The 20,284-nt window shown below is 38.8% G+C and overlaps 1 protein-coding gene across 3 annotated transcripts in view; it reads left to right on the plus strand.

Annotated features, from left to right (window-relative positions):
- Nucleotides 1-20,284, plus strand: part of LOC137170659 (membrane-associated phosphatidylinositol transfer protein 2-like) — a 68,059-nt gene that overhangs the window by 17,528 nt on the left and 30,247 nt on the right. For 2 of the 3 annotated variants that reach the window (XM_067574174.1, XM_067574173.1), the window contains 3 exons: nucleotides 6,337-6,550; nucleotides 17,430-17,644; nucleotides 19,830-19,951. In XM_067574174.1, coding sequence (XP_067430275.1) covers nucleotides 6,473-6,550; nucleotides 17,430-17,644; nucleotides 19,830-19,951 — 415 coding nt within the window. In that variant the 5' untranslated portion in view covers nucleotides 6,337-6,472. Of the gene's footprint in view, nucleotides 1-6,336; nucleotides 6,551-17,429; nucleotides 17,645-18,769; nucleotides 19,242-19,829; nucleotides 19,952-20,284 lie in introns of those variants that run through there. The other variant, XM_067574175.1, reaches the window with a different exon arrangement.

A 20,284-nucleotide genomic window follows, 5' to 3' on the forward strand; every position in this document is an offset into this window, starting at 1 on the left:
TCTTCACGCCAGCATGTTTCTTCAAATGTGAGAAATGGTTGCGTTGTGTTTTAAATCCGTATGTGTGTGTGTGTGTGTGTTGTTTGATTGTGAAAAGCAGAGACGGATCCTGACAGGGGATCTTGTTAGCGCAGCACGACTCATGTAGCACCTCTTACAGCTGAAGAATCGAATCAGATGCATCCTGGTGCATCGCGCCGATGCATTCTTGCTCTTAAATTGGCTAATGCGTGTTAGATTAAAACATGACAGACGCATACGGTTTGCATAAACTTTTTCCTTGTGCGTCCTCGTGATTATGATAATTCATTGGATATGCATTCTGTCAATATGTTCCCGAGGAATCTAAAGTAGCTTTGATTTCCATGAATTAAACATGACCGTCACATGTTAAACAGGGACTTACAAAACCTCACATGTAGATGGGTTCCCGGGTGACGTCAGCGTGAGAATGATGAGATGGAAAAAACAAACCAGAATGTCTGAGAGCTTATGAGGAGATCAGTGAGAGGTCTAAAGCTGCACAGTTTGACAAAATAACAGGTAGAACATGTTTAATATCCCCCCATGAGGAAACCTCTGCAGAATTAGCTGTTTGCATCTGTTCGGAGTCGTGGATTTTAATAAGGAGGTGGACAGGTTTGCACAGAAATGGATGAGGATTCTTAAATTGTGAAAGGTGGTTGGTAAGGGGTATGACATGCAACAAAGGTTACAACGATTATTTTATCTTATTTGTAATTCTTAGAGAAATGATAGCTGCGGAAAATCCTGAAAAATAGCAGAAAACGCTTTTTAACATTCAGGCTGAAACCTTCACAGTTGGTCTCTGTGGTGTGACAGGGTTTGAGTGTTCAGGCAGTGTTTCAGGGGGTCGGTTGAGCAGAGAGTCAGCCTCAGGAGAAAAAAAAAAAGCTGCCGGTGAGCAGTGTTGTGTTTAATGGACCGGAGCTTCTTTCCTCTGAGTGTGTTGCCTCGGTGGCAAATTTGGTGCAATTTAGCTTAAGAGTTCCTCAGTCTGCCATCATACAGGACTTTGATAGAGGGCAGCTGGCACCCACTTAGCGTTCACTTTCTCTGCGGAGGTGGAGTGGACACAGTCTGTGATTTAGGCAGTGAGCTCAATTAGGAAGCTGACCAGGAAAGCTACTGGTAGTTTGAAATCTCCCAGCGGCTGCAGAGGAGACAGTCCTCTTCCTTTATCGTTGGTTGTGAAAATGTTTTTCACACCATCCAGCACTGTTTACTCCCATAGAGGCCAGGTCTCCTTTTTTATGATTGACTCCATGTTTTATTCCTAATGCCATAATGCACAGTGCAAGCCTCATCAGTTAAATGGATTAGAGTGGAATAGAGGTGCACAGGGAAGGCAGAAAGCTCATTTCCTACGTGCTGTGGTTTTGGTAGCTCTGTGGGAAATTGGCCATAAGCCCAAGGGATCTTTGTTTAGGTTTGAACTCAGCAGTGGACATTCCCAAAGTAATTAGAGGGAATGGAGCCATATTCGGGCCCTGAGAGAGAGAGAGAGAGAGAGAGAGAGAGAAAGAGAGTGATATTGAAGGATGCTGAGATGAAAAGCATTACATCACATGTTGGTAGTGTACTCTGAGAGATGTTATTGTCTGTGCGGTTATCTGCCAAATGAGAGCACAGTGTTTTTAATGCTCTGGTTTCAGAAGCTAAGTGCTCAACTTCTTAGTGAAAAACTTGTGGCTCACGTTACTCGTGGACGTGCAAAATTAATATTTACTGGAAAACACACACACACTTATGTTACAGACACACAGTTGAAAGATTTATGTTATTATCCTCAATTAATATACTAACCATTGTTCTGTACTCACTGTTCTTGTTGGATTGGCTCTGTCTCTCTGTCTTTAGTTATTTATGAACTGTGTATAACAAGGTTTGACTAAACAGAGCTGATGTTGGATAAAATGTAAACTGCTCTATACAAACAAACAAAAAAACAGCTTTTTTAGTCGGTTAGTTGTCTTTTATCAGCAAAACTATATTAATTTGCTGGTTCCAGCTTCTAAAATGTGACTATTTGCTGCTTTTCTCTGTTGTTTATCATCATAAATTGAATAATAATAATGTGAGTTTGTTGGTTGGATGAAACAAGCAACATGTTGTTACCTTAGACTATAAATAAAGAAACTTGTCAATTAAACATGCCTTTCTAGAAATATCTTATTAACAATAAAGCAATAATTTTTACAAAATGGCCACTGGAAAACTCAACTGGTTCAGCACTGGTTCCCAAACTGACCTCTTAAAACGAAGCTCCATCTACTTGTGACTGTTCATCAAAGACACATCATGGGGATGTGAGTTATAAGCAGTTCAACTAGAATTCAAACTCAAATTTTGATAGAAGAATAAATAAACTATGGATTTATGGAATACTTCAAGTAGATTCTCAAATGGGATCAAAGACGTTTTTTCTATTAATTCAGAATTACTACAACATTGTATAATTAAAGTCAGTACTGTAAAATTGTCATTATTTATTTATTTTTTTAATTTATTGTATAATTTATTGTATGATATATCACACACCCACACCCACATTATTTACATATATCATTAAAAAAATGTGTTGTCATCATTACATGGGCTATATAACATAAGTAAAATGTATGAAATGCCATGATGACAAGTTTTCTTTCTCAGATTGTTTCATCTGAAGGATTTTAAAAGGCCTGACGAGCATTTCACAAGAAAAAAAGCAAAAATTTAAGAAAAGTTGTAAAAAATAAGCATCACTTTGTGTAAGAGATGTATATTTTTTTTTTATTTTGTGTCCCTTTAATGATTAGATTAATGTTAGAAGACTTGACTAGAATTTAGTAATTGAGACTTGTGGAAAACTTCAAGTTAGTATTTTTTGGGGGGAAGTAGACCCTTTTTTGCATGAATGTCAGTTTTGTTGTATCCAGTATCTTGCAGCCTTCTGTGTCATTGCACCATCAGGCGCTTCTGCACCGGCATCCATCGTCGTTGCTGCTTTGCCAGAACTTAGCATCCTCAGTTTAAACCTCTGAACCACCAGAATACCTTCAGTTTATGCTTCAGTTTATATTTTTTCAGTGAATACAAGCTTCTATATCTGATGTGCTGACTCACAGCTCACTTAGCTGATGAGGCAAATAAAAAAAACCCAACAACAAAAGGCTCAGTCTGTCTGTCTGTCAGTTTTCATCTGTCTCTGTCTCACATTTTTGCTTTATAGGGATTACCGTGTCACTATATATAGCACTTCTCTGTAGGTCAAGGACTCATTCTTCACAGGATTCAGTGAGAAATGCCACTCGATTTCCCTGCTGTAATATCATCAGAGCACAAAACCCCCCTCAGCACAGTAAATAAGGTCGTACATCACAGCCTCCGGAGAGCCGCTTGGATTTGAATGTTCATTCATAGATGACACAAAGCACTGCAGTTTTAATACCTGTAGCTGTTGTTTATAATGTGCGTCATGGGAATTAGCTCTTGTAGACTGAAGAATATGGAGATTAATTCATGTAGATTTGGCAGTTATATGATTTAAAGATATTATGCTTTAGGTTAGAGTCTCTTTAAGCAGAAGTAGTATTAACTGCCAGTATTTACTGTAAAAAACTTAATTTGTGCTGTTTACTCACAGAAAGCTCATTTGCATCCACTTCAACAATGGAAGAATGGCTCCCAACCATATCCAAAAGTTATTAAAAATGTACAGATATTAGCGTTGTCAGCGTCTTTCTTTTCTTTGGTTTTGCTTTTTCGAAATGTTGCTAGTCAGCCATTTATTAAAAAATTGTTTTTGTCTTCTTTCCTCTAGAAAGATTAATGACTGTGTGGTTTGTACAACTAGTTCACAAGAGAATCTGAAAATTTTCAAAACAGATTCACAGATTGACTCTTTAACCACACCGTCATCTATCAATCATCAGTGAGATATAGTGCCGCTAATTTATAGAATAATTATGCACTAATGTTTTAAACCAGAGGTGGATCTAAAGAAAAGAATACCTCTGACGTCTAAATATACTTTGATAAAGTAAAACATGAACCTTCAAGAAAAAAAAAGAGCTGTTTCACACACCAGATGCCATATAGTTTAGTTAATGAGTGGATATTTTGGGACTAATTAAATCGATCTCTAGATGAGTTTAATCAGGATCTTATTTTCTGTGGGAAACCCTGCTATTCCATTACTTTCCTCATTTGGTTGAAACATATTAGATCTTAGAAAACAGGTTAAATAACCACATCTCTATAATTAAGTTTTTTTCTTTTTATGTCTTACATAATCTACATCTTTTATATTGTGAATGTTATTTTAAATTATAAAGGTAGAATAGACTCTTCTTGGGCTTTTTTCCCCTGCACATTAAATTCTTTGATACTCAGATGTCCTCTCTTTGTTACAATCACGCAATTACAATGAAAATAAATTGCAAAATAATTGTAACTGATAAAATTAAAGCTATCATATAGTCGTATTTATAATTATGGGAGTCAAACACGGTTGTAAAAATTGTAAAAGTTATAAATTGGTAGATATTATACTCACTCACCATCAGTGGTTGAAAGTGACTTTTTAAAGTACATTTACTGGAGTACTTTCACTTTCATTGAGTATTTCCATCTTCTGCTGCTTTATACTTCTACTACATTTTAGCTGGTACATTTACATTTAATACTTTAAATACACTTTGCTGATAATACTAATGTACTCTTACTTCAGTAGGATTTTCATTGCAGGGCATTTACTTGTAATGGGGTATTAATCGAGTATTTTTACAGTGTAGTATTGGTACTTTTACTTAAGTAAAGGATCTGAGTCCCTATTCCACTGCTGGTCACCATCTTTATAAATACACTTTGCTTGAAAATGATATCGTACAGTTGAAATTGAAATGTACACACATAATAAACGCTAAAATGTTAAAAAGCTAATGAAGCTTCATGTTGTCATCAGTCATACTGTACATCCTGACCTCTACGCTTCATCTGCTACAGCAGCTTGACCAAACATACATAGCCTAATCATGCACAGATGGTCAGACTGTTGTACACAAACTGTAACTCTACACACACACACACACACACACACACACACACACACACACACACACACAGAGTCATGTTTCCATCACTTCAGAGGACATTGCATTGCCTAACCCTAACCTTAACATAACCCTAAACTTTCCTTAACTATAAACCAAATCTTCACCCTAAAATTAACAATTTACATTAAGAAGACTTGCTTTTTGTCCCCACAACATGACTGTGTAAACAGATTTATGTCCCCACAACATGAGGAAGACCTGGTACACACACACTCTCTCTCTCACACACACACACTTTAAAACCTACAAACCAAGTCTTAAACTTAAAAACAGCTCTTCGAAGGTCTGTCTCAAAGTGAGGACCAGCCTCACTTTCCAAAAATGTCCTTCCAAGGTCTAAATCTCATTATGGTCCTCACCTTGATAGACGTATGAGAATATATACACACACACATATACACACACACACACACACCTTAAAACCTACAAACTAAGTCTTAAACTTAAAAACAGCTCTTCGAAGGTGCGTCCCAAAGTGAGCACCGGCCAAAATATCCTCACTTTCCAAAAATGTCCTGCCAAGGTCTAAATCTCATTATGGTCCTCACATGGATATACATATGAGAATACACACACACACACACACACACACACCACTTTTCATTTGACATCTCAGCTCCTCCTCTTTTCTCTCTCGAGTTAAGACGATCTCAGAAAAAAACAGCCCTTCTTAATCTGTCTAAGATTAAGTAGCCATTGTCATGTGACTCTCTCCACAACTCGTCCCTGTCACCTCGTTAGTATGTGACTGGTCGCTCTCGTTTAGCCGGCGGCAGGTGGACGTTCATCACACTTGAAAGGAGGATGGCAGTGTTGGTTTTTTAAGGAGAGGGGCGAGTCTTTACACTTAATGCTGTTTTCTTTATGGACGCAGAGGGAGATCAAAGAAACACGCGGAAGACAAGAGCTTTGCTGGATTTAAAGGCTACATTGACCACAACTTGGCTAAATCTTCAATGTGTTGACAGAGTCGGGATTTAGGTTGCTGGGGGATTTCAGGGATGTTGCTAGGTCAGTGGATTACCTTGTAATAGATCTGTAGGAGGTGCTCGAGGACACACACAGGATGTGTTGGCTTGTGTATGGTGGGGGGTTTAATCCTGGACACAAACATGCTAAGTCCTCCTGTTGTTTTGTAAGTAACGCTGGAAGCTAAAATCTACATTTTCTTATATACTTTTTCCCACTAAAAGTCTGTTTTCTCTCCTCTTCTCAGGTGTGAATAACGATGACTCCCATCCTAGCTGTTTGAACATGCTGCTTGGGTAGCAAAAAGCCCACCGAGAGGAGCGTCTACACACACTGGACACACACACACACACACACAGCGTCAGCCAAATTCAAGCACAACCATGTTGATCAAGGAGTATCGCATCCCCATGCCGATGAGCGTGGAGGAGTACCGCATCGCTCAGCTCTACATGATCCAGGTGAGTGATTCTCTTCACGCAGGAGATTAAAATATTTAAAAGGCTTTTAATACAATCTCAAATTAAAAGATTTGATGAGAGCAGTCAGTGTTAGTCTGGTTGTGTTAATGAAGCACGAGGAAGCTGCAGTTGTAGAGGTCAGGAGTTTAAGGCCGGCGAGGGGTCAGGAGTTTAAAGTGTCATCGTGTCATAGCGCACCGTACCAGAACAGGAGCAATGAGGAACATGGTTAAAGGGTCACAGGAGCAGTGTTTTTCTGCAGACCAGATGGTGCTCCATATGCCTGTGGATAGTGTTTCATTTAATAATTTTGTGCAAACACACACACACACACACAACATCCCTTTAAAAAAAAAAGCTCTCCCTATGAGTAAGAGGTGGTTTTCTTTAGCAAATGAATGTAGAATGTTTTAGTGTTTATAAGCCATGAATTAGGGAACAATTGCCATGTTTTTAAGTTTGTAAGTGCTGAATATTGTTAACCTTCTCTGACCAAAAACAAGCAGCTTAGGTTAATTGCTGACTCTAAATTGCCTGTAGATGTGAATGGTTGTCTGTCTTTATACTATATGTCAACCTTGCGATTGACTGGCAACCTGTCCAGGTGTACCTCACCTCTTGCACAATGTTAGCTGAGATTGGCTCTAGCTCCCTTGCGACCCTCTAGAGGATAAGCGGTAAAGAAACTGAATGAATGAATGAATATGTGATTAGTTGGATGAGGTTCATTCTTAGTGTATCTGTTTCTGGAGCTGATTCAGGCCTTAACAGTCCAAATCTCAACATATTATGTTAAATGACTCTAGTGGACACAGTTTGGTCAGGTCAGAGGTCAGTAGGGAAGCTGTATTTGATTATTTTTTCAGATAATCAAGTTGTGAAACATTTGATTCAGTTTTTTACTATATTCCGTCTCGTCTTTGACACACAAATATTTAAAGTTGAGCTGTTTTTTTAATCCGAGCAGAGAAAAACCCTCAGAATACTTTTTTCCTTAAAGGAAGAGTTTTGTGAAATACACTCATTCGCTTTTTTTATAGAGTTAGATGAGAAAAATCACATTTGTCAGTTAAAGTGGCTGTAATCAATACTTTTATATTAACAATGACTCGCATGGCTACTCATATGTGAAAGTGGTAGCTTGTAGTGATTAATCTACAAAGAATTATCACACCGACTCTGCAGCTCTCATCAACGAGTTTCAGCTCATCGTTTATCTGTCCGGCTACAACTTTACTGTTTTAGTTTCTCTCAGCGCTCTCATAGCGTCGTTTTCAGCCACGGCAGGCAGCTGTTTTCAGAGAAAAAGCTTTAAAAAGCCACTGTACACGACCTGCTCAGCACCAAACAGCAAACAGACACAGTTAGCTGTAGACTAGCTGGTGAACATAGTGGAGCATTTAGCAGCTAAAGAGCCAGATATTTCCCTCAGGAGTTGGTAGAGAGTTAAAAACAAAACTAAAAGGAGCCATTTCAACTTTAAAAGTGATAATACAGTATTTCCGCTGCCAATAAAATCAGTCAATGCAGGTTTAAATATGAAGCTACAGCTGGGAGACTGTTAGCTTATCTTAGCATAAAGACTGGAAGCAGAGGGAAACTGCTAGCCTGACTCAGTCCAAAGCAGTCACTGCTAAAGCTCACTAATTAACATATTATATCTTGATCGGCCAAGAAATATTCCAGGACATAATCCCTCGTAAAAACCACAACTTTTTACACTTTTTACACTTCAGTTTTTAGTATGTGTCAGTGAGCTTTAGAGGTGCTAGTGGAGGGATTTTATCACCTTTGGACAGAGCCAGACTGGCTGTTTCACCCTGATTCCAGTCTTAATGCTAAGCTAAGCTCTCCTGGTGGTTTCTGTCCATTTACAATAACTTAGGCTACTTAAGAAATTAAACCAACAGCTTGTGAAACATTTTAATAATGGATTTTAACTATATGCAAATGCCTACACCTGCAGTGTGTGGTGTTCTTACAGCTTTCAGATACACAGTAGACTTAATAAGACGAGTTAACCATCTGATTCGAGAGATGTATCAATATTTCATTTAACTCTGGGCAAGATAGCGAATAAGCTGAATGTCAAAATATTCCTTCAAGAAAAACTCGAAGGTGAGAAAGACGACAACCAGACTTTTCTCTCTGTCTTTTGTCTCAAACTGTTAAATGATTGTTTGAAATATAAGCTGTTTATGTGACTGGTTTTAAAATAAATGAAATAAAAAAAAGAATATTTAGGGAATTTGCAAAGAACCTGAAACTAAAATGCAGCTTATGGTGAAATTAAGGAAAGCATAGAGGGCGTGCGAGTGTAATTTATTAGTTTTTCTTGAGGCTTTTTTCATATGCTGATAGTCTAAATTGGCCTTTGGTGGTTGTTTCTGTATCTGCAGTCTGCGTTAGATGCAGGAGAAATCAGTCTGAAAAGGAAAGAAATGAACTTAACTAAAGCAGCCACGTCAGACGGGTGTAAACGACGTGCACATGTGCGCAAACGAAACAGGAAGGTTAAACTGAATTCTTCCACGAAAACCTCAGGTTCAGTCTCAGCTTTGATCATGTACAGTATTTTATATACGCCACACATCCACCGCCGGACCCCTCCTCCTGTTCAGCGTCACAGTTGAGTGCCGGTTGCCACGGTAACCGGTGACATCAACCGCAGCATGGCAGTCGCTGCCATCATTTGTTTGTGGTATGGGCGAGAGAGAGAGAGAGAGAGAGAGAGAGATGTTGAAAGGGAGGGGCGGAAAGAGAGTGAGAGAGACGTGGAGGGAAGGGAGGGAGGACAGACGTGATGGTGCAGTCGGCATCACCATGACAACATTATGTCTAGCTCTTAACGCCGGATGCAGTTTAGGATATATGCATCACTCATGCACGGGGATTGGACATAATAACATGAACGTCATTTGTTAGAATGTGTTTAGTTGTTTGAACTCGTTTATTTCTCCGTTGAGGGAAATAAAAGAGCTTTTTCCACCAGTTGAAAGACTGTAATTATTAACAAAGGAAACTGAAAATGGTAAGAACTTGATTTTCTCCTAAGATACCGACCACAAAGATGATAAATTTGACACCAGAATTAGCCGCAATGATTTTAAAAGGAATAATTGAGTCGGAGACATATTGATAACAGATAATAATATCAACAGATCCCACAAAAAGATCAAAACAATTAATTGATGTACTAACAAGTATTGTGTGTGTATCCAAAGCCTGATATATCTTATTCCTCTGTGCCGTAGACCTCCATTGTTGTCCAAAAACTATTAAAAACACATCAGTGAGCCACATGATTACACTGGACGACATGTTCCTTCGTCACCATGAACACACAAACTGTAGTTTATCTTGAATCAATCCCCCACACACACACCGTCCTGCTGCCAGAAATACTCATTAGAGCACCAAATGTGTGTCAATCCACTGCTGAAAATAGTCCCCAACAAATGCAGTATTTCCTCCTGTTTGAGAAACGTTTGCTAAAAACTACAGTGCTTAAACTATATATTTGTGATCTGTCTTTAAAGATTAACTGTACATTTCAGTTCTGTTGACAATAACAACAAAATTTAATCTCTTCAGCTTCGTTCTTTTAATCATATTCCCTTTGAAGGGCTGCCAAGCTGCAGTATTCGACCAATTGAACTAAATGCACAGAGAATATAAAACTGAGGACCAAAAATGTAATGAAACGTTTTGAACTCTCAGACTTCCTGAATTCTTGTCTCTTTGTAGAAATATTCAAGATTTATTACCCGTCATACAACCTCACAAACGGCCATCAAGTTAAATCAACACCTCAGTCTCAACAAAAATGTTAGATCTTAAGCTTTACAAAGGAAGCATTTATCAGTTAATATTACACAGATTGTACATGTGACCCTGTTATTGTGTTTCACATCTCCTAAAACTAGTTGTCTCCTGTTCTTATTTGCTAATTATTTCCGAGGTCCAAACATCAAACCAATCGAAATACATGAAAAGAGTCTACAGCCATGTGAGCAGCTCTGCAAGGCTGTGTCTTTAGACATTTAACAATACAAACATGCTGATTTTTTTTTAGCAGGAATAGTGTTTGCTATCTTAGTTTAGCATGTTAGCATGCTAATATGCGCTAATTAGCACCAAACACAAAGTACAGTCGATGGGAATGTGATTAGTTTTGCAGGTATTTGGTCATAAACTAAACATAGTAGACAAATAAAATTCTCAACCTGATGATCACACTATAGGAAAAGTTAAGAGATTACAAAAGTGATTAAAGTTCCTCCTGAGGGGAACATGAATGTGTGAACAAATTTCATGGCGGTCTATCCAGAGGTTCTTGAGACATTTCACTGAAAGGAAACTATGTGAACCTCTTGATGGTGTTACAGGAAAAATCAGAAGATCACCAGAGTCAGTAGGACTCATCCTCTGGGGACAACTAATGTTTGTGCCAAATTTTCTGCTAATCTGTCCAAAAGTTGTCGAGATATTTCAGTCTGGACTGAAATGGACCAACAGATCGGCATCGCCATCCATCAAGCCAAAAATGACCAAAATTTTGCCAATGTTTTTGTCCTCTACACATTTAATACAAACAAGTATTCACTCAGTCTTGTATAAACTGTTGTAACACAATTGTTTGTTGTATTTTTTCCACTTTTCGTTGCCTCAGTATGAGTTGCTTTTTTGTTCTATTCACTCAGTGATCTGACAGTTTGAAACATGACTGTTGTCTGTTGCCAGTTTCAAACTGAAAGCAAGCACAGACGTTGACAAATGGCAGAGCGACTAACGAAGCGTGTTGTATGAAATCTGAGCAGCCGGCGATCACTGTTGATGCATGAGGTTTCCGGTGTTGCTTTAGTAGGACTGTAGGCCCGAGGAGGTGAGTCCTGTAGCCCTGGTTTATACTAACCTTGTGGTGTCACATAAATTATTCAGGGACAGCTCAGACCGGCAGAAACGAGACCCTCGGCGAAGCCGGGCCCATTATAATTCCACAGACGTGGTCCACAGAGTCCCAAGCTGGTAGCACTTCTCAAACTGGGCATCTGTTTTCTTTCACTTCTCCTCTTTCTTTCCCTGTCAGCTATTCAAACCCTCCTCTTCAAAGGATGAAGCTCTTTAAAGCTTTTCTCTACACTTTCCTTTATTCAGATTTCTTTGTACCAAACTGGAGAAGTGCTTATCCAACTCAGTCCAACACTTTGGTCCAGACTGAAATATCTCAACAACTATTTGATGGATTTCTATGAAATCTGGTACAGACATCCAAGTACCCCAGAGGATGAATCCTACTGGTTTTGCTGACTGATTTTTCCTCCGGCGCCATCATGATGTCGACATTTATGGTTCCAGGATGTCATGAAATTCGGTTCAGACAAATTTTCCTTTAAACAGTATACTCAATGTTACTTAACACAGAAACAAAGACCTTTGCCAGATAATATAATGATCCTGTAGGTTTAAGTTAATACAAGCTGCAGAAGAGCTTTGCTGTTTGTGTTTTTGTGCATCTACCCTAAAATCTTTTGGACTGACATGATGATTTTCTTCAAAGAAGAAGCTGTTGATTTGAAGGAAACTGTTTGGAGTAACAAAGGAATATTTTAAAGACTTCGATGTCTCTTGATATTTGGGAAGTATTATATTCAGACCAGCAAATTCTAAAAAAACAAACTTCAGTGTATTCAAAACCATTTTTAGTACATATTTAGACCCTGAAACTTAGTCAGAACTGTGAGGCCATAAGAACTAAATCTGTATGTAAAAAACCGACTCTCATATGAACTAAACCCTCGAGCTCCGCCTTTATTTTTATTTTTTAAAAATTTTACTCTGTTATTTGTGTGATATCTGAATCGGTTCCTGAATTTTGTGTTGTAAATTATAAAAAGAAGTGAAAAAAAAGCTTTTGAAGAGCTTCAACTATGAGTCACATAAAACATCATCTATAGGAAAAATGAATGGGCTTCTTATTTCTGAAATAGCTCCTCACACTTCACAACCCTATCATAATATAGCATGTTAGCATGCTAACACGCTAAACTAAGATAGTGAACGTTATATTTGCCTAATATTTTTAAGAGAAAAATGTTAAAATTCTCTGTTTCCAGCTTCTCAAATGTAAATATTTTCTGTTTCTGTATTCTTCTACAATAGTTACTGCATATCTTTGGGTTGTGGACAAAAGAACACGTCATGTTGGGCTTTGGGAAACAGTGATCAACATTTTTTTTTACAATTTTCTGCCATTTTATAGACCAAATGACTAATTGATTAATGGAGAAAATGATCGACAGATTAATTGATAATGAAAATAATTGTTAGTTGCAGCACTAATTGTGAGCATATTAGCATGCTGACGTTAGCATTTAGCTCCAAGCACCTGAATACAGCCTCTCAGAGCTGCTAGCATGTCTGTAGACGTGTGTGTGTGTGTGTGTGTGTGTGTGTGTGTGTGTGTGTGTGTGTGTGTCTGTTTTTGATGACACCCAAACACCAGGACGCCTCAGCAGCAGACGCAGCATCCTTGGTTTAGAAAAGCTCCCACTTTTCTTGCACATGACAGTTTTTTTTTTTTTTGAGTGAGGCGGTGCACTGAGAGCAGCGGAGGGGGGAATTGAAGGTTATATCACGATGAAGTGGATGTACTAACTTTGCTGACTGCAGGACGGCCCGCTGACAGCCTGATCAGTTCTATCTTTAGCCTTCAGTCATCACTCTCGCTTGTCTTTGGCAGTTTTAGGCTGTTGTGCAAGAGAATAACTTTTAACTTTTGAGTATTGGACTCAGGATTGCGGCTCAACATCTCTCAGACTTACCTCTATTGTTTTTATAGAGATCCATAAACCTCCTTAAAGTGCCTGTGGTAATGATGTAGTAGATACTTGTGCTTTTCGCTCTGGGCTCTAAGATGTGTGTCATTAATACAGATCCCTCATGCTCGCTCTCCTGTGCTGCAGCAGAGCGGACGCAGACACAAGGAGGGTAATTTAAGGCCCTTAGCTCCTCACCCAAATTACATTACCTGCTAGATTACAGCAATTTTCCAGCTGTTTGCCTCCTCTGACCTTCATTACTAATATCACCTCCCTAAAGTCTTCAGGAGAGAGCTCCGTGTTCAATCTGAGCTCTCATTCTTGACCCCGAGCACCCCACTCCTGCTGTTAATAATGATGACGATGATTCGTATTCATATATTGCCGTTCTCAGACCTGCAGCACATTACAATGGAGGGAATGAAATAGGTTTTCCATCATCTGTTTGAAACCAGAATACAGTATCTACAGTATGGTCAGCTGATTCAGCAGTAACAGTAAACCTCGTTAGCCTATGCAAACAAAGATTTAAGATTTAAGTAATTAATTAAAACTGCAGTCCATTCAGTAATTTATATTTTCAGCACTAGTCTGCATCAAAAGTGTTTAACACTGACGTGATTTTGGGCCAACTTGGGACTGAAACGTTCAATAAACACATGTTTTCCCTGTGAATCATCACTGTATATATCTGTAGCAACTTCCCAGGGGCCCCGGATCCTCAGGGACCCTGATCCAGATTCACTCTGTCGTAAATAATTTGTGGAAATTTGATTAATTGCTACATTTATCTGGAAATACACGCCACTTAAGCACATAGTAATCTGAAAAAACACGGGCGGGTCTTGTGTTTTTACTTGATCCTGAGGCCCAGTCGTGTGTTAAAATACTATTTTAAAACCTTTATTGTTTCAGTTGATGTTATGATGACATATTTCTAGAGTCTACAGACACGCTGGAAGCTCTGTTAGACTGTACTTAGGCTAAATGCTAAGCTAAGCACAATGACAATGCTAACATGTTGATGTTTAGCAGGTATAATGTTTACTATGTTCACCATCTAACATTCAATAATTAAAACAAAGTATAAAAGTATAAAGTGTACCAAAACACCAAGTCATCAAGATATTACAAATCATCCTGAGGAGAACACGAATGTCTGTACCAAATTTTGCAGCAATCCATTCAGTAACTGTTGAGACATTTCACTAAAAATCAAAAATGTCAACCTCATGGTGGCGCTAAATGAAAAGTGAGGAGTTCACTAAAGTCGTTAGAAAACATTTTCAGGTAACTGAGGATGCATGTTCCAAAATTTTGTGCCAATCAATCAATCTAGTAAATTTTGATATATTTCACTGGATAAACGTACATTATGACCTGCTGGAGGCGCTAAAATGTGCAAATTCATGGCAATCCGTCCAGTAAATGTTGACATTATTCAGTTTTAGACCATAGTGGTGGACTGACCAACCAATGAACTCAAAAACAGTTGGATAAATCGAATGGGTCAATAGGGGCTCAGTTTTACCCCAAAGATTAATCTGGTTGTAATCAATATGTAAGGCAACAGATATCAAACAGATCTGGACAAACACTAATCAAACCTTCACTGCATTTAACCTTTTAATCAAGATGTAAACAAGCACATGAGTTGCGTCAGACACGCGTTTCAAACATGTCATGATGCAAACTGATACTTAGGCCTGGTTATTATTTTCACAATCATTTAATTTATCAATCAATTGACTAATATTTTAGTTTATAATATCTCAAAAAATAGTCAAAAATGCCCGTCACAATTTCCCAGAGCCCAAGACGACATTTACAGTGTTAAAATATGAGGAAAGCATTAATTGATTAGTTGATCGAAATAAAATTATTCTGCAACTATTTTTATAATTGAATTATCGTTTAAGTAATTTTTTTACTTTTGCTGCTTTTCTTCATCTTACATTACAGTTAATTGAATCTTTATTAACATTAATTTGGGGGTTTTGGGCTGCATGTCGGACAAAATAAGACATTTGAAGATGTCATCTTATCCTCTAGGATATTGTGAAAGACATTTTTCACTGTATTCTGGTGTTTTAAATACCAAACATTCATCAATTAATCAAGAAAATAATCTGTGGATTAATTGATTATTAAAATAATCTTTAGTTACAACCCTAAAAAGCACATTACTCCCATTTTACAACATGAAAACAGAGACTATTTGACATTTTTGCTAAATACATTAATAAACTGTCAAATTGTGTGTCGACAGGTTAATCGCGTCATTAACTAATCATTTCAGGTAGATGATTGGGCTCCTATGAGATCTTGCGGGGGTTAAATATATTTTACCAAGCGTATAAACACTCCATGTGCTTCTGCTGCCGAGTGATGCAACCCGCACAGTTACAGTCTAAATGGAGAGCCTCTTAAGGAGAAGAAGTGTGTTTATAAACTGATGCTGTAATCCCACACTCCCTCTGTGGAGCAACAGGCTTAATACACAGATCAGTCTTGCAAGAATCTGTGTGGTTGAACCATCTGCTGCCTTTTATAGGAGGATAATACACGCTGAGGCTGAAAGGGAAACCATTGATTGTTACTTCTTCTCTATAATATAGAAGGAGAAGTGAAGAAGAAAAGATGTAGAGAGTATAAACACGAGGTCTGTGACTAAAAGAAGTGAAAAAAGAGCAGTTTCTTTTTTTCTATGTGGCAGCTTTTTTCTTTTCAGCCCATCACTTTGCCTCTGCTGTTGCATCACCCCTCCATCCAGTGGATGTAATAAGGTTGGAGAGCACTCGAATGAGAGACGTGAATGCTGTGTAAGGATAGCAGGGGTTAAATTGGATCTTAAAGGAAAAAAGGGGGGGTGGAGGATGGGAGGATGGGAGGATGTGAGTCAGGGGACCAGAGCTAAGGAAGAGGTTTTTCCTCGCTGTAATCATTCCTCCTGGTCATACTGGCTATTAAAAGATCCCCTTCAAAATGAGCTTTCAGTCTAAGTGATGGGCGCCAAAATCCACACAGTCATTCTGTGCAAAAATTCATTTAAAAGCTGAACTGAAGCTTATATGAGGCTTCAGCAGTCTGAGTTAGTCATATCAAGTGGATATCTGCTACATTTACAGTCTTTTTTAGCATCAAATTCCCTCTTTGTGTTTCCTCGGACAGTGTTTCCCTGTTGAGCTGCAGGTGGAAGCTTCATATTAGCTTCAGATACACTTTTAAATACATTTTACACCCTAACCCTAATGGTCAGTATGAACAGGAGGGATGATTACAGCAAGAAAAAAAAAAACATCATTTGGGCTCCTGACTGTTGTTTTAAGACAGACTTGAAAAATTGTGAACCTGTCCTTTAAACAAGCATAAGAAAAAGAAGTGAGTGAGGAGATACCAGAGGACATCTGGGCTGAAAGTGTAAGATATGTACATAATGTTTATGTTCTATAAACTCCAGACAAAGCTGAATTCAAATTAAAGGTTGCTGCAAGGTTATATTATTCAAAGAGTAAACTCCACAGTATATTTCCTGAGGTTTCTCTATAGTGTGATAAAAGCTTGGTTTTCTGTCCAAAGCTGGCCAAGTACTGGGAGGATATTTTCAACATCTTCTGTCTTTTTTCTTCTTCTGTTGTGTTTTGTGTTTGCTTTGTTTTATTTCTCCTACACAGACATCGGTTCGGCTGCTCTGTAAACTCTCTCTACTGTGTTCTTCTTGAGGGTTTATTGTTGTTTGGTTTATTGGAAAACGAAGCTACCGAAGTGCATTATATCAGGATTTTGAAAATCCTTCAATAAATATGCATATGACTTCAATTTAGTGTAAGATAAAACAAGAGAAAATGACAAAGCCAACCTGATTTCCTCAAGTGAATCGTTACACTGTTCAATGATATAAATATGCTATAATACATCGTACATTAGTGTGTAAAGCAAGACATCATAATATTTTATCACACTTTTTTAACATGTTTTAAAGATCTAAGCAGATCCGTAACCTCTTGTCTGTCCCCTCTCTCCTCCTTCCGTCTTCTCATCTTTCTGCCGTCTTGCAGAAAAAGAGCCGAGAGGAGAGCTGCGGCGAGGGCAGCGGGGTGGAAATCCTGGAGAACAAGCCTTACGAGGACGGCCCCGGAGGCTCGGGTCAATACACACACAAGGTCTATCACATCGGGAAACACATCCCGTCTTGGTTCTGTGCCATTCTGCCTCAAGCTGCCCTTCGAGTGGAGGAGGAGTCCTGGAACGCTTACCCTTATACACGAACCCGGTGAGAGAATCACACGCAAAAAATGCTCCGAAATACACTCTGTACAAAAACACAGATATTTGGTGTCTCCCAGTTATACCAAAATAGCTCAGACTTTCAGAAAATAGACACTCAAATCATCAAACATTTGCTTCTTGCCCCACACTTAAGCCTACATTACGTTAAGTGACTTTAGACAGCTGGCATTATCTCAAGTAGAAAGACTCACCTTTTAGTAGTAAAACAATGTTAATGGGTTTTATTACATGGCTCATAGATTCATAACGTTGAAGACAGAAAGAACATTTGCTTGATATCGCTGATAGAGCTGTTTTTCATTTGGAACAGTTTCAGCTGAGTAATCATATTCATTCGCTGCACACGTTCTATTGCCAACTTTTTATATATCCTGCGGATGACTTGATTTCTCCAGGCTGACCAGTCTTGCCAGTTTCTCAGTCCAGCAAGATTTTAAATCTTTGGCAACAAGTTAGTACGGTTGGTGTTGATGTTCATGGTAATGCTGGTGAGATTTGAAGGATTTTACATGAAATGATCTGTGTAGCTCCTCCATTGACACTTTTCACAGCAGAGATTTTGACTCAAAGCTGGAAAAGCACAAGTGGAATTACTAACATTAATGATGATTGGCTCTAGCTAAAATGCTCTATGCAGTGCCTTTATAAACTGTTAGTAGTAATACTCCTTATACTGGGGGCAGCTGTGGCTCAGAATGGATCATCCACTTATCACAAAGTCCTCCAGTTTGCAGGCCGAAGTGTCCCTGAGCAAGATACTGAACCCCAAATTGCTCCCGATTGCTGTGCCATCAGTGTATGAATATGTGTGTGATGGGTGAATGTCGGCATGTGTTGTAAACATAGACTGAATAAAAATATGCATGTATTTACCGTGACGTCACCCGTTGGTTTCTGAAGAGTGGTTTTGAAGCTCAAAGTGAGCCGCTCCGGCCGTCGCCATCTTGGCAGTGCGTGACGCTGCCTAACTCCCAGCCAATCAAAAATGGGCAAAGAGGCGGGCCGAATGGCTGAAACAAGCCACCTAGCGGATGGCGGACCTGTCACTCAAAGCAGCCATGTCCCTCATTATGCATAACTTTACGGTTTAATATAATTTAAACGGGCGAGTTATAAAAAAATTCACCCCCCATACAGTTGTCATGAAAGAGGAAATTAGCTACAGAGACCAAAACCGTTTTTTGTACCAGGCTGTAAACATGTTTATTTCTGCTGTAAAGTTGGGCATTTTAACATGGGGGTCTATGGGGATTGACTCGCTTTTGGAGCCTCAAGTGGCCATTCAAGGAACTGCGGTTTTTGGCACTTCCGCATTGGCTTCATTTTACAGCCCCAGAGGTTGCAGCTTGGTTGTAAAGCACTTTGAGTGGTCGGTAGACTAGAAAAACGCTATATAAATGGAGTCCATTAATCATTTAAAGATTATTTCACCCAAAAATTATAATTAGGCCTATCCTATCAGGTAGTAACTCCTCAGTGATGCAGGGTGGAAAAGTCTTTCTGTCTTAGCGTCAAAAGAAAGTTATTTTTCTGATGAAACACTCTGTGCTGGTTGGTTAAACAAAGACCAGACTCTTCCAGTAAGTCAGCTAGTGTTGCCAAGTTTTTTTTTTTTTAACAATTAACAAGAGTCAACAGCCATGCTGGCAGCTCTGTAAGGTTATACTTGGGCATAGTGATGCTTTGAGCTAAATGCTAACATTAGGATGCTAACGTGCAGATGATTAGCAGCTAATGTTTACAATGTTGACCACTTAAATGTTTTACAGTTAGGAAACTCACGTAAAGAGTATAACCATTTTTTGTAACATGCATTTTGCTCTGCTCTCTGTGAAGGATGTCAGAATAGTTTTTGTTTGGCGTTTGAGGTTATAGAGGTTGAGTAATTGATGTCATTTAGCTTTAGAGCTGGTGTCAGTTTTAATTTTCAAACCTCTAGATTTCTCAACAAGGTTATTGTCGGTTATTTACAAGCAACACATAGATGACTTTGGTGTTTACATCACTCAAGAGGTATGCTGACCAATGGACCAAATCGTCCCAAATTGATGTATTACTTTTCCATTTAGAGGGCAATTTTTGCCTTAATCTGCCAAAGTGATGGAAGGACGGTGCGTCAGAGACACGTATCCCTACATCTAAACCACTGTTTCTGTTTTGTCTCTCAGGTATACATGCCCATTTGTGGAGAAATTCTCTATAGACATTGAGACGTATTATAAACCAGATACTGGAAATCAAGGGGATGTCTTCAATATGTCCTCTGCTGAAAAGAGACTGAGGACTGTCGGTAAGTCTGCCACTCTCTCTACTATCTCGGGGTGGACTCTTAAATTTGTGCCTGTTGGCTGGTTGTCAGCTCCTCATAATCACCATGAGGAATCGAAGATACACACTGTTATTTGCAGTGAAAACTCAGACAGTGTGATGCAGACTGTGGAGTGTGGGAGCTTGTGTTCAGGCTTTGAATACTAAAATTCATTGGGGTGCTGGAAAAATGTTTGCAGTCTGGTCCAGACTCATTCCCTGCAGAGTGTGATTACATAAAACACACACACGAGCTCACACACACACACACACACACACCTCTTGAGGCAGGTGTTCAGCGAGGACGTCGTGACAT

This window comes from Thunnus thynnus, chromosome 19, assembly GCF_963924715.1.
Source record: "Thunnus thynnus chromosome 19, fThuThy2.1, whole genome shotgun sequence".
NCBI lineage: Eukaryota > Metazoa > Chordata > Actinopteri > Scombriformes > Scombridae > Thunnus > Thunnus thynnus.